The 12,942-nt window shown below is 41.7% G+C and overlaps 1 protein-coding gene across 1 annotated transcript in view; it reads left to right on the top strand.

Annotated features, from left to right (window-relative positions):
• LOC144738517 (GON-4-like protein) overlaps positions 1 to 6,577 on the top strand; it is a 60,322-nt gene extending 53,745 nt beyond the window's left edge. The window contains exons 25-26 of the mRNA XM_078621533.1: positions 2,294 to 2,396; positions 5,109 to 6,577. Coding sequence (XP_078477659.1) covers positions 2,294 to 2,396; positions 5,109 to 5,273 — 268 coding nt within the window. The 3' untranslated portion in view covers positions 5,274 to 6,577. The remainder of the gene's footprint in view (positions 1 to 2,293; positions 2,397 to 5,108) is intronic.
• Positions 6,578 to 12,942: the final 6,365 nt, after the last annotated feature.

Below are 12,942 nucleotides of genomic sequence, written 5' to 3'. Positions count from 1 at the left end.
TTGAACATGTTCTGCATTACAATATTTGTTTCTTGTTTTCATATTTTTATACATTTTATGCCTTGCAAAATAAGCTCAGTGAGCCTAAAACAAGGCCTGGAAATGTTCTGAGTATGACATCTCTTACTAGCATTGGATAGGCTGCTATGACCATAATTTAAGCTGCTGCAGAGATGTTGTGGCATCTCTGATGGGATTATTTTTTTGTTTATACCCCGTGGAAATTGTTGGCCTGCCATTTGGAGAAACGTAATCTCTTATGTTACAGCCTGGCATATCTAGTTTTATATCAGGACTTTATCTGTTTAAGACTTAGTAAAAGGTTCTGCTTACAGGTGGCATTCACTTTATGTTCAATTATAATGCTAGAAATCTGCACAAATTGTCTGAAACCTTGAACAAATTGCTGGTAACCCAGCAGAATTTTTTTTATCCAGCTAATGATGGCATCAAGAAGGTTGTAACCAGTCCAGAGTTTGCATGCTTAAACAAATGCTGCTGGATTAAATTGGTCTGAAAATCAAATAGTCTGATGGAATAAAATATATCTCTATTTGGATGTGGAGACACAGAACAGAGTTATGCCTATATATATGCTGAACATTTTAGATCGGACAAAGACAAAGTGAAACCTTTTTGGTACATTTATCACTATTCGTGTTAAATGGCCTTGTTTGGGCTGTATTATTTATTTCATAACACATAGGTAGGACGGATGTGGTATAGAGCAGATGGTTGTTTTGGATCTGCTGGATCTCTTTGGCAGATTTATTGATGAGAGGTTCTACCAATTGCGCTCACCTGGTGGGGAACCACATTTTGTGTCACCTGATTTAACTGTGGCATGAAATATTTCATTGTTAAAGGGTGGGGAAGAACTTGCTTACAAGGTACAAGTTAATGTTTCCTATGCAAGTAATTGGTTAGTTGTGTTTACGTTATGGATTTCGGGTAATCACAGACTTTATTGGTGATACATTTTCAGGCCCACATTTGACTCTTGAATGCCCTGTTCATGTTTTTTGGCAAATTATTTATGGTATGTGAAAAGCATGATTGTGTTTATGCACTGTTTGATGCAATTGAGGAAAGCTTATTTGAAAACACAAGGGCACACTTGTATGAAGTGTCCTCATAAGGCTCCCTGATGCGTCTATAATAAATATTTCCAACTCATTTAGAACCTGATGTTTTTGATTAGTGAATCATCTTCTTGTTCCCATCACAAGAACAAGTGCTTTTTCGCCAGAAGTAGAATCATGGCAGATGCAGGTGCATTACACATGACAGACTTCAACCTGTGGCTTTTTACAAAGGCGCTCCAGATTTGTGACTCAATGATCAGCAACGGAACATTTATATACGTTTTAAAGCATTTTCAAATTACATGTAACTTGAAAATGTGACATGTTTCCAAAACAAAACGTCACACAAACTATCGTTCTCCTGACTGTTTGTAGCCGAGGCTCCAATTATTTAAATGTTTACACTCCATTTAATCACTCAAAATAATGAAGGTAATGAAACTGTATTTCACAATCCAAGGTGTTCGTATAAATAACAGAATATGAATAGCATTTTACAATAAACATATACAAACTCTTTTCAGACTAATCCATGTTTTTTCATGTGCTTATAAGTAGGTCAAAATGTTTTCCTGCCCAAACAAGCATTGGTATGGCAGTTATCACATTTCGAGGCTCTATGCCAGTCGTATTTTATATTCTCATGTCAGAGGTCAATCCCTCCATAGGAAAGATACTGTTTATTCAAGTGGAAATGTATGTTCTGTTCAAACGAGCAGAGGCAGTGGTTATCTCCCATGTATAGCCATGAGCCATTTGTAGACATTTTCCATTCATCTTTCGGGGTGAGTCTATCAATAGGGTAACAACCGTTGGCTTCCCCGCAAAGTGGTACACGTTTTATTTACCCCGGAGGGATGATGGACCTAAGTAAAAACCCCAACGAGGATTTGGACTCTCAACCTGCTGATAGTGAGCTGCTCTCTCTACGGCTGTGCCACGTGGCTAGATTCTGTGTATGACTGCAATTTCTTGATCACACCACTACTGGTGGAAAGCTTTAGAGGGCTGCTCAAGGATATTATTACGAGCTACTCTTCCAAGCTGGCCAGATTGTCTTTGTAGCGACGGGAGTGCCAGCACTTTTTATCCTACTAAGCAACCTGTCGATCAAGTGTTTGTTACTGTAATACACGTGTATTGTACGTGGATTTGCATGTGAATTTTGATGCAGGCTCTTGTATCATTTTTGCCTTATTGTATTTCAGGGAAGCAGACAAGATTATTTTAACCACCTGCCAAGAGAAAGGAGCAAATGGAGCTACTTTTACTGAAATAGCCAAACTGCTTGGTAATAAGAGCTCACAAGAGGTACAGTATTTGTGTGTGTTTTTTTTAACCTATCGCTTATACAGTGTACATTTATGCAATAAAATAACACTCAAACACGTAAATAAATAAGTAATTAGGTAGTGTACACCGCCAGTTCGCATGGGATTAAACCAGCTTTGCAAGTGCATTAAGGTGATTGTCTCAGCCCAGTCACCAATATAACTGCACAAACAAGCCATATTAAATGTGGCTTTCCATTTAATTTGGCATATTACAGTTCCGATGATTTTTACTACCTACTGTGAGAGTTATATGATATTTTTACATGACGTGGCATAGCTCACTCCAAGTTTTAATGGCGGCGTATCGGTGAGTGGACTGCACTCTCAACTCGAAAGTCGAAGTTCAATTCCTGGTCACTGCTAACATCAGTGGCAAGTGATATCTGAACCGGTCATGGCTCCCTTTCAGCAACTTGTACTCACTCGCGTGGTGATGTATGATCAAACAATCCCGATATGGCATATGGGACCCTTCATCCTGCAGAGGATTGACAAAGGGGCTTTCAATTATTACAATAGAAGGTGTTTTTGCATAATGGAGTGGAAATTTGTCTGACTTTATGTCGTGTCTGTTTAGGTCTGTATAATCTTGGGTAAATGACAATTGCCTCTCAAGGCAATGTTCGTCATGCCATAGTTGTTTGCTCCTGTCTGTATATGTATTTCTAGTTGGCCGTGGTGTAGTATTATGCATATAGGACATAAGCTTAGTTTTATTTGGGGTGGAGTAAAAATAATTGCGATTGTATAATTCATACATTTCGTTATATCATGTTTGAAATGTTTAACAAGTTTGTAGCAATTACAATGCTTGTATGGCATAATTTAACAGAAGTGGCAAAAGTGATGAGTTTATAAAAAAAAGACTGTACCTTATCGTTGTGTGCACAGTTCTTGGATGTGTATGCCTGCAGTGGAGGCTTTTAATCCTTCCAAATAATAAATCATGGGAATTTTTTCTGTAGGTAATGTGATGTTCATGTGTAGCTTAACAAACTTAAGAAATATACAGTTCTTAACAAACTGTGCAATGTACGTTTATATGAGCAATGATTCTTCAAACATTGTGTAGCAGTCGTTGTATGCCTTATGCATTTTATGGAACTTCATTACACATTTGACAAATTAATATTAATTGCGATGTGTATTTTCTAAATTGATTAGTTACATCTGTTCATTTTGTTTAAGGTATTTCAAGCAACATACCATTTACGTGTGTTCTCTCACACATCAATATATCAATCTGCTAAGGCCCCTCTTAACTCACTGACTCACTGTACACTGTCATTTACGGTGTGGGGTTAGAGATAACAAATCGGTGCATGAAGTAGCAGTCTTGTTATTAGGATACTTGACCACAGTACTGTAATATATTGTTTGGGTCTTTCGGCAAAGTCACGTAAGACCCAAATAATATTAATTCCTGCAGTCACGAAAGCTTTAAATCAAGATAGTACTGTAATATATTTGACCCATTGCCATGGAAAACCATACAAATAAAAAGTACAACTTCTTGTAACCAAGAGAACATTGACATCCTGCTGTCCAAAACATGTTTTGTCAGACCACATCTGGATTACGGCTTTTATCAGTGAATGTTTACAGATCAATTCAATCCCTCCGTATGAGTCTAATAAGAATGGCATTCATTACAATAATTGTATGAAGTAATTAAACTGTACCAGATGTATCAAAGTCTCTTTACCAAATGTTGACAGTGGACACGTACTTGACAAAATGTTATACTGGTAGGAACCTCCTGGTTACACCAGCCCACAGGGTATTATTGTGTCCGTCCGTCGTGCAGGGAGGGGCTGGGTGGGGGGTCTGAGGGAGGGGTGGGGCTGGGTGGGGAGGGGCTGGTCACCCCGTGGTGCCCTTATAAAACTCAACGTTTAACCTACTCACGCCGGCTTGTGCCCGCCCTCACAGTCGGCCATATTTGCAGAATACACCACGCCGCCGTTGACCCTGGCCATTGACCGAGCAACCCAAAGTTCCTACCAGCTCCCTCCGCAGGAATGTGTTTTGGCCACAGTATCGACACCGCACTTAAATCACTAGCACAGTCGACGCTCTTCTGCCATCTTGACAACAAATTGACAAATTGTGATGGTAGCCAATGGTGGAAATTCCACATTCCAATGGTGGCATTACTAGGTTCATGAATAAGCAAATCCAAACACCGGGTGCTCCATTTCATTCTGTTGCTCAGGAGCTTGACCACGTATAATTAAGATTTAAAACCATAATAATAAAAAAACATCCACTAATAATGCTGTGGCATTAAAAGGATATATATGTATATGTAACTGGTGACAGTAAAATGCAATTCGGCACGTTATTGTGTTTATACAAGTAGGTCTACCTTGAAATCACTACATTAAATACAAGATGGACCTCAAGTAAATGTTTCTTTTTTTAAGGGTAGATACTTTGACAAAGGAGAAGCCTATATTAATAAGTAAATTGTTTATTGGCACACCTTGTTTAACATTATGATCCGTGTAACTTTACCACTGATCATCTTTTTATCGAAACACAGGTATTGAAACAGATTTGTTAAGTAACGCGTGTGCGCGTGGATGCTTGGCACATTGGCAAAAGGTGTGATTTGTCTATTGTAACTGTGTATCAGTGTTATTATGAGTGGCTTTAGTTGACCTGTTTATGATGTTTGTCTCTACAGGTGTCCCGTCGGTTTCGTGAGCTCGTCAGGTTATTTCACACGGCGGCAGCGGCGGTCTCTCCATGCCACCACTCGGATGAGGAGGAAGAAGAGGACAGCACAAGCAACAGCTTGGAGCCACTTTCCGACAGAGACTCGGTGGCCACAGATGATGAGATTAGCTAGCAACATTTCAGAAGCCCCAAGTATACCCAGAGTACACACCGCCCACTAAGCAGGCAATGTATGGTGTCAACTGGCAGCATTAATGGCTGCTACATTGCAAGATGTATATATTTTTTTAAGCGATTAATTCATGACATTCTGCATCACCTTAAGCAAGGAGGCTATAACAATGGTAGACGGCAGCCTACAGCACGGAATGCACTGTTGATGTTAACAGATACTTTTCTAATCAAACTTAACACGAAGAAATGGCCATATTGGCAGTAGTGTGCAAACATAAATATTTTAAAACTTGCCACATTTGTCAATAAACACTGCCTAATAACATATATATTAGGTTGAAACCTCAGTCAGTGTCCATAACAGTGTGCATAATTGTTTTCTATATTAGTTTCAGGCATTGGCCCTTTTCCAGTGTAGAGGAAAGGGATATTGCCCAAAATGCTTATTTTTTATATATAGTGCTCTTGACCAATGTGATTTTTTTAAATTATTAAAATGTATATAACTTTCAAAGTGAATTAGTTTGTTGAAAAAATAGAACTGAGTTTCTACCACATATGGAATGGATTCCATCAAACTTCCAAATATTGTCAAACACGTGCATTTGTGGCCAAAAGCATGTTAATCTGCTGCACTATATAGCTCTCATGCTAACTAAGCGAATGTTTTGCATTCTGGTAGGCTTTTGTCATATGTGGGCAGATATCTCCTAGATGTTAATGGAAAAGTCATAAAGTATTCATATTCCTGAACCGGATCCGCGCTGGAAGGTATAATGATAATGATATGATACATTTATAACACCATTGAACTACTCAATTTAGTGATATTCAGCTCACGGTTTGGTATATTTTCCTAATTGCCCTCAAGGTTGCTGCTTTTACCCTTATTATATTTTGTGAAACAACACGTTTCAGGCTGGATATTCAGTCTGATTCTCGGTGCTCTTGAGACCATAACAGGAAGCTGTATAATTTCTGTTTTTCGAAATTACTAGATATGACCTCGATCAAAATGTGTAAGTAAATATTGACATTTTTAATTTCTTCCCTGTGTTTTAGTAATTGTTCAATTATTTTTTTCGCACCGTATTAACTGGATATTTTGTGCAATATGTTTGGGTGAATTTTGGCAATGGTGTTTTCAATTATGTTTTGTTATGGTTGCGTTTTGTTGTACATATCAAGTAAAACCCTTTAAATATTTGAAGCACCATTATAAATTACTTATGTTTTAAATGTTGTGTATTTACAATTTTGCTTATTAAAGATGTGTGATGGTGCCACTTAAAATTGAAGGAATGTAATATGTAAAGTTGCCGTTTCTTTTAGCGCTGCAAAAAAAAATGCCTGAGCTAAAAGTTGGTGCTAAAGGTAAAATGGGAAAAGTTGGTCGGCGTATTAACTTGAGTAAAACACTGCCCAGAGGAGGTGGTGTTAATCTTCATTTAAATCTCAAATACATGCAGCACTTTAGATCTTAGAAAGCCTGGTGCTGCCGCGTTTCATACGTGTTCACGTGACTCTAAACCTGTTGTGTTACGACCAGCAGGGTTTTTTTTCGATAATAAAAACTCCAATCCACGGTGATGTGCAGGGCACCACTTGGACGCTATATTTCGCAGGGAGGGATACCAGGTGAACACTAAATTTCGGGACGCACTACAAACATCCTGGGACGTGAATTTGCGGTGTGGTACAGATGACAGAATTGTTAACTGCGCAACTACATCAATATGCAAAAAAAAAATGCGGATTGCAGGAGGACCTGGTCACCTGATCAGCAATTCCAGAAATCTGCGACAAATGTGGATTTTAAGAGTTAAGCAATGTTTTTTCCCTTGCATCCAAATCGAGCACATCGGCCATGTACCTTCTATCATCACCCAGGAATGTCTGTCCTTAATGGTCGTGGCGTCACTGCACATCGACCAGCCCACAATTCATAATCATGAACAGGTGACGTCCTATCTTAATTTTTGGAGCTTTCGTGACTGCAGGAATTATTCTTTGGTTCTTTCGGTTAAGTCACGTCTAAAGATAAAATAATAAATTAGGTGACGTCCTCAAAATGGACACGCCCCCCCATAATAATTAGCGGCTGACGTCACTCCACATGGGGGGCCGAGGCGCCTTCTCCCCCCTCGGCGTCAACTCACAACCCTCACTACAAAGAAAGAACCCTCGCGTCACGCGATCTCCGTAACGCTACTGAGACATCAAAGTAAAAAGGACGTCATGATGAACAAGGGATTATAACCTTTAAATGAAATCGGTTTGTGTCACCTCACCCTTACAAATTGCACACGCATTGATGCAATGAACATCACGTCGTGGTCTGCTTTTCGCTTGCATGTTTCACCTGTTCATGATTATTAATGAGGGGGGCTTTTATTTTTCGATTTAAAGCTTTCGTGACTGCAGGGATTCATCTGCTTGGTTCTTTCGGTAAAGTCACGTAGAAGGGAAGTAATAAAATAATAAAAATAAAACATAATAAAACAATTCTCACGACGTTTCGGCTACAACGCAAGCAGCCGTCTTCAGGTGAAGAATGAGACACTGCCAAGCTAGGAGCTTATATATAAGCTGAGTTGGAGGTGGAAGAAGAAGAGAGCCTTAACAAAAGAATGTGCATATCAAGAGAAATTTAGCATATTTAGCATATTCATGGGAAATGCGTAGGAGGTGGGCGGGGGGGTTTCAAAGTCATATTATGCCCATGCATTATGCAGGATCAGCAGCACCAAAGGGGGGGGCGGGGGGGGGTAGCCCTCCCTTTGTTAATGCTACCCCCCCCTCCCTTTGGTGCTGCTGATCCTGCATAATGCATGGGCATAATATGACTTTGAAACCCCCCCGCCCACCTCCTACGCATTTCCCATGAATATGCTAAATTCCTCTTGATATGCACATTCTTTTGTTAAGGCTCTCTTCTTCCACCTCCAACTCAGCTTATATATAAGCTCCTAGCTTGGCAGTGTCTCATTCTTCACCTGAAGACGGCTGCTTGCGTTGTAGCCGAAACGTCGTGAGAATTGTTTTATTATGTTTTATTTTTATTATTTTATTACTTCCCTTCTACGTGACTTTACCGAAAGAACCAAAAAAATGAGGGGGGCTGTTTGATGTGGAGTGACGTCACTTGCACATGATTATTAGTGAGGGGAGTACTGTGTTGAGTGACGTCACCCGCTCATGATTATTAATGAGGGGTGGTGTCCATTTGGAGGACGTCATCTTATGATTATTAATGAGGGGGGGTCCATGTGGAGAATATCACCTGTTCATGATTCTTAATGAGGGGGGCTGGTCTACGTGAAGTGATGTCACGAGCGTTGCACACAGACATTATTGGCTCATAGTAGGTCATCATAATGGGGGGGGGGGGTGTCCATTTGGAGGACGTCACCTGCTCATGAATATTAATGAGGGGGGCTGGTCGATGTGGAGTGACGTCACGACCATTAAGGACAGACATTCCTGGGTGATTTTCGTAGGTATAAACTACGTGCGCCGGGTCCCATGCAGTGGGTTCTAACCAGAATATAATTTTACACTTCTATAAGGTGCAGCATACCAACAAATGGCTTCAGAGCGCCGTCCAGAAAAGATAACAAAATCACTATCTTATCTAACATACGAAACGAGTAGGTGTGTCGTTTGTAAGTGGAAGAATCTTAGCGTTCAGGTGCAGTTCTTCAGGCAGAGCATTCCAAATCTGAGGGCCAAGGACCGAAAAATCTCGAGCTCAAAAATGTGTTTTGCGAAAGTGTGGCTGAGAGGAGCATGGTCGTGTGTGAGGACCTCAAACTCCTAAAAGGATTGTAAAGCGCCTGCAGTTTATCGGTCAAATGTTGAGGCTATTGCTGAAAGAGTGCTTTGATGACGGTATTGAGTTTAAGATGACGCAAAAAACATGTAACAGGCGGGCCGCGAGAAAGCAACCATCATGAAGAATGCTGGTGAACAGAATAAACACCTCATTTGATACCCAAACACCCTAACCGCCTGACATTGACATTCCTCGAAGATACTGGTGTTCCATCAACCGCATCAGAACATCATCAACATTGCAACTATGTTCTTAGGTTTTTTTCGGTAAAGTCACGTAGGTAAAAAATTCAAATGAATAAAAGTTAAATAATTTTAATTTCTTACCTACGTGACTTTACTGAAAAAACCTAAGAATATGAATCCTTGCAGTCACGAAAGCTTCAAATCTAGAATTGCAACTATGGCCATGCAACACAAATTCTGGAACATCTCGTAAACCACGTTCGTCTGCGCTCCTTCAACAGAGACAACAAAACGAAGCAAACTCTCTCCTGAAGCCCTCTCGTGGCTCGCAGACCTTGACACTGGAATTTAACACATTCCTGCGGAGGGAGCTGGTAGGAACGTTGGGTTGCTCGGTCAATGGCCAGGGTCAACGGCGGCGTGGTGTATTCCGCAAATATGGCCGACTGTGAGGGCGGGCACAAGCCGGCGTGAGTAGGTTAAACGTTGAGTTGTATACGGGCACCACGGGATGACCAGCCCCTCCCCGCCCAGCCCCACCCCCCACCCAGCCCCACTCTCCCCACCCAGCCCCTCCCCACCCTCCCCTCTCCACCCAGCCCCACCCCTCCCATTTTTGGATGTGTTATCCGAAAGGTTCTGTGGTGTCGGCATCTCCTCTTCCTCTCCTCCCGAAGCTCGCTGTCCCGATTCGTCGTGGTCGTCTTCCCGGTCTCGCTTGTGAGTCCGATTAGTCTTCCTGGTATCCATATCTTGAAGACAGTTTCACTTCTGACGCCAGTTGTAATATCTCAATAATGGCGGGAGACGAGTTGATGGGGCAGCACTTATTTATTAACACTGGTGCAACAGTAACAGGCACAGCCGAGATACCGCCTACGCTACGCGTGCCTAACTCGGATACGCACTCAGGCTCTCCCTTACGCTACGCATGCCTAACTCGGCCACGCACTCGGGCTCTCCGGCTACGCTCTCAGGCTCTCTGGCTACGCTCTCCCCACGGGGAGCTATCGGACCCGCCTTGCCAGGGCACAGGTCTCGACCACTGGGTTACACAGCCCGGCCCTTACAAGGACGTCGGGCCGTGAATCCCAAGGCCTCGCCTCTGAGCCTCACAGAGTCCCGGCCCTTACAAGGGCAGCGGGGCTAGGGGTCTCAGGGCCCTATCTCTTCCTCCGTCTTCTGTCTTCACTGGTTAACGACTCCCCGAGTGCTGCCGCACATCGCCTTACATAGCCCTCCGCTCCAGGGGGCGGGGCCTATGCGGACCACGATGTGGACACCCGCCTGCGGACCGTGATGTAGCCACCCACCACGCGCTGTCTCACGATCCTCCCCGCCAGCACGTACCACCACTACAGATGCACGACGGAAGGACAATAATCCCCTGTGGGCTGGTGTAACCAGGAGGTTCCTACCAGTATCTCCTGAACATATCGCCATACACAACAATAGAAGAGAACCTCCCTCTTTTGGTCACGTTTCGGTAGGAGGAGGGGGCATGATGTCACGTCAGATATCTGTGATGAATGCCGCACTTGCGCACCGCCAGGCAGACAGGAATCCAGCCAGAAGGCAAGCCACTTTTTTTTGTATAGTCTAATAATCAAAATAAGTCGCGAAACAAACAAAATATAAACTCTGCGGTACTTTAACATCTTTGCTTTACAGTCTCGTTATGCATTTATGCTATCACTTGCACATTGAATGGCCTCTTTCTGTGTATCTTCACTTACTATTTTTACTTAAGAACGTTGGAAAAAAGGGGATGAAATCACACAGTATAATAAGTAGCGGGTTTGGTCAAAACAAAGGATCGAAACCAAGACAAGCCGAACTTTTGCGGCACGGAGAGCGTTGGGGAAACCCGCACAGCGCCATGCAAGAGCAATTCTGGCGCAGCGGGAAATGCACGCAAAGTAGACTAAACGGCAATTTCTCCCCCACCAAATGTATAATTTAGAGGTTCGAAATTCCATAAATGCAAATATAAACGTATATCGAATTCATTCACCTGATTTGTTACGTCGTGGCGAAATGACATACTGAGTCGACCTGCAATTAGGGATGACAGCAGCTGTTTATGTTTACGATTACACCCTAATTGGAGTTAGAGGTGTATGCTCTTCACTTAAGGCGGATTTGGAATCGGTCGGCAGTAAGAAGACCCAACGTGTATGCACATGTGAATACGTGATTTTTGTTCAAATTGGATAACAAAAATCTAATGATAATAGGTTTTTCCACTTTTTTGTGGCAACAAAACAGGTGTTAAGATGTTAAACACCAAACTGAAACCTTTACAAGGAATCATCTCTGCATAACCACAATGCTTGTGGTCAGAATGCAAACAAACAACATACTCTGATAATCTTTGCATTGTCCTTGAAACTGATTGGTCCACACCAGAGACAGCTTTGTTTTGAGCCTCGTCTCAAACGGTGTTAGACCAGAGGACCGCCAAAAGGCGTCCTCTGGTCTAACAAAAATCTAGTTTCATTAATTCAAACAGATATAAAATAATCAAAAATAAGGAATAGGTTTTTACCGTTTCTGGCAACAAAACAGGTGTTAAGATGTTCAAACACCAAATAGAAAGCATTTACAAGAAATCACGTCTGCATTAACCACACGTACTTGTGGTGAGCATGTAAACAAAACATGCTCTGATATAACATATGCATTGTCCGTGAAAATGATTGATCTACACCAGAGACAGCCTTCTTTATGGCCCAGTCTCACCAGTGTAAACCAGAGAACGCCAAAAGGTTTCTGCTTGGTGTTTAAACATCTTAACACCTGTTTTATTGCCAGAAAGGCTAAAACCTGTTCTTATTTTTTCATACTTTGATACTGTCAAAAAAGGTCCCAGATATGAAATTGGTGTTTCCTGTGTTCAATTAATTCATTGCAATGTTATTTTCGTAGACATGTAAAATGTGCAATTTGAAGTATATACTTTACAGGGTGTGCACAAAGCAATATTCCGATATTAAAGAATTCTAATTAGACAGCAGCTTGAGACAGACTTTTGATAACCGCTACGCCACCGCTCCCTTAATAAAACAGTGTTTTGCATATTGGATTGTGCGGGCATTAATCATCCCTCTATATCGCCACATGTCTTACCAACGACAGTGCAGCGAGCACACTGGCAGAGATGCTGAAGCGTGTGGGTGGTTTGTGCCCCCTAGTGGCAGGCGAAAAAAACTCGCCAGGCTTGTAAAAACAATCTTTATTCACAAAAGTGGCCCCTAAAATTAGTGAAAATAGTTGATGTTTGACTGTTATATTCCCATAAGAATAGGTTTGACCCTTTCTGGCAATAAAACAGGTGTTTGGATGTCAAAACATCAAACGGAAACCTTTTGCAAGGAATCATGTCTGCACTAACCACATATACTCGTGGTGAACATGCAAAAACATACATGGTCTGATAGTTTATGTATTCATAATAGAAGTTTTTTGGGTTATATCGCGTAAATGTGTCGTTAAAAGCCACCACCACTCGACACAGCCAACTAGTAAGGGTTGTCACGTAAACAGAACGTGGCCAATCCATCGCTAGTACAGCACACCGGTGTGTTGGAGAGCCAAGCCACAACATTTACAATCTGAGTACGACGTTTCGCCAGTAATTACAACTA

Source organism: Lampetra planeri, chromosome 3 (assembly GCF_965212315.1).
Source record: "Lampetra planeri chromosome 3, kcLamPlan1.2.h2, whole genome shotgun sequence".
NCBI classification, from domain to species: domain Eukaryota; kingdom Metazoa; phylum Chordata; class Hyperoartia; order Petromyzontiformes; family Petromyzontidae; genus Lampetra; species Lampetra planeri.
This window is presented reverse-complemented; position numbering and strand designations above follow the sequence as displayed.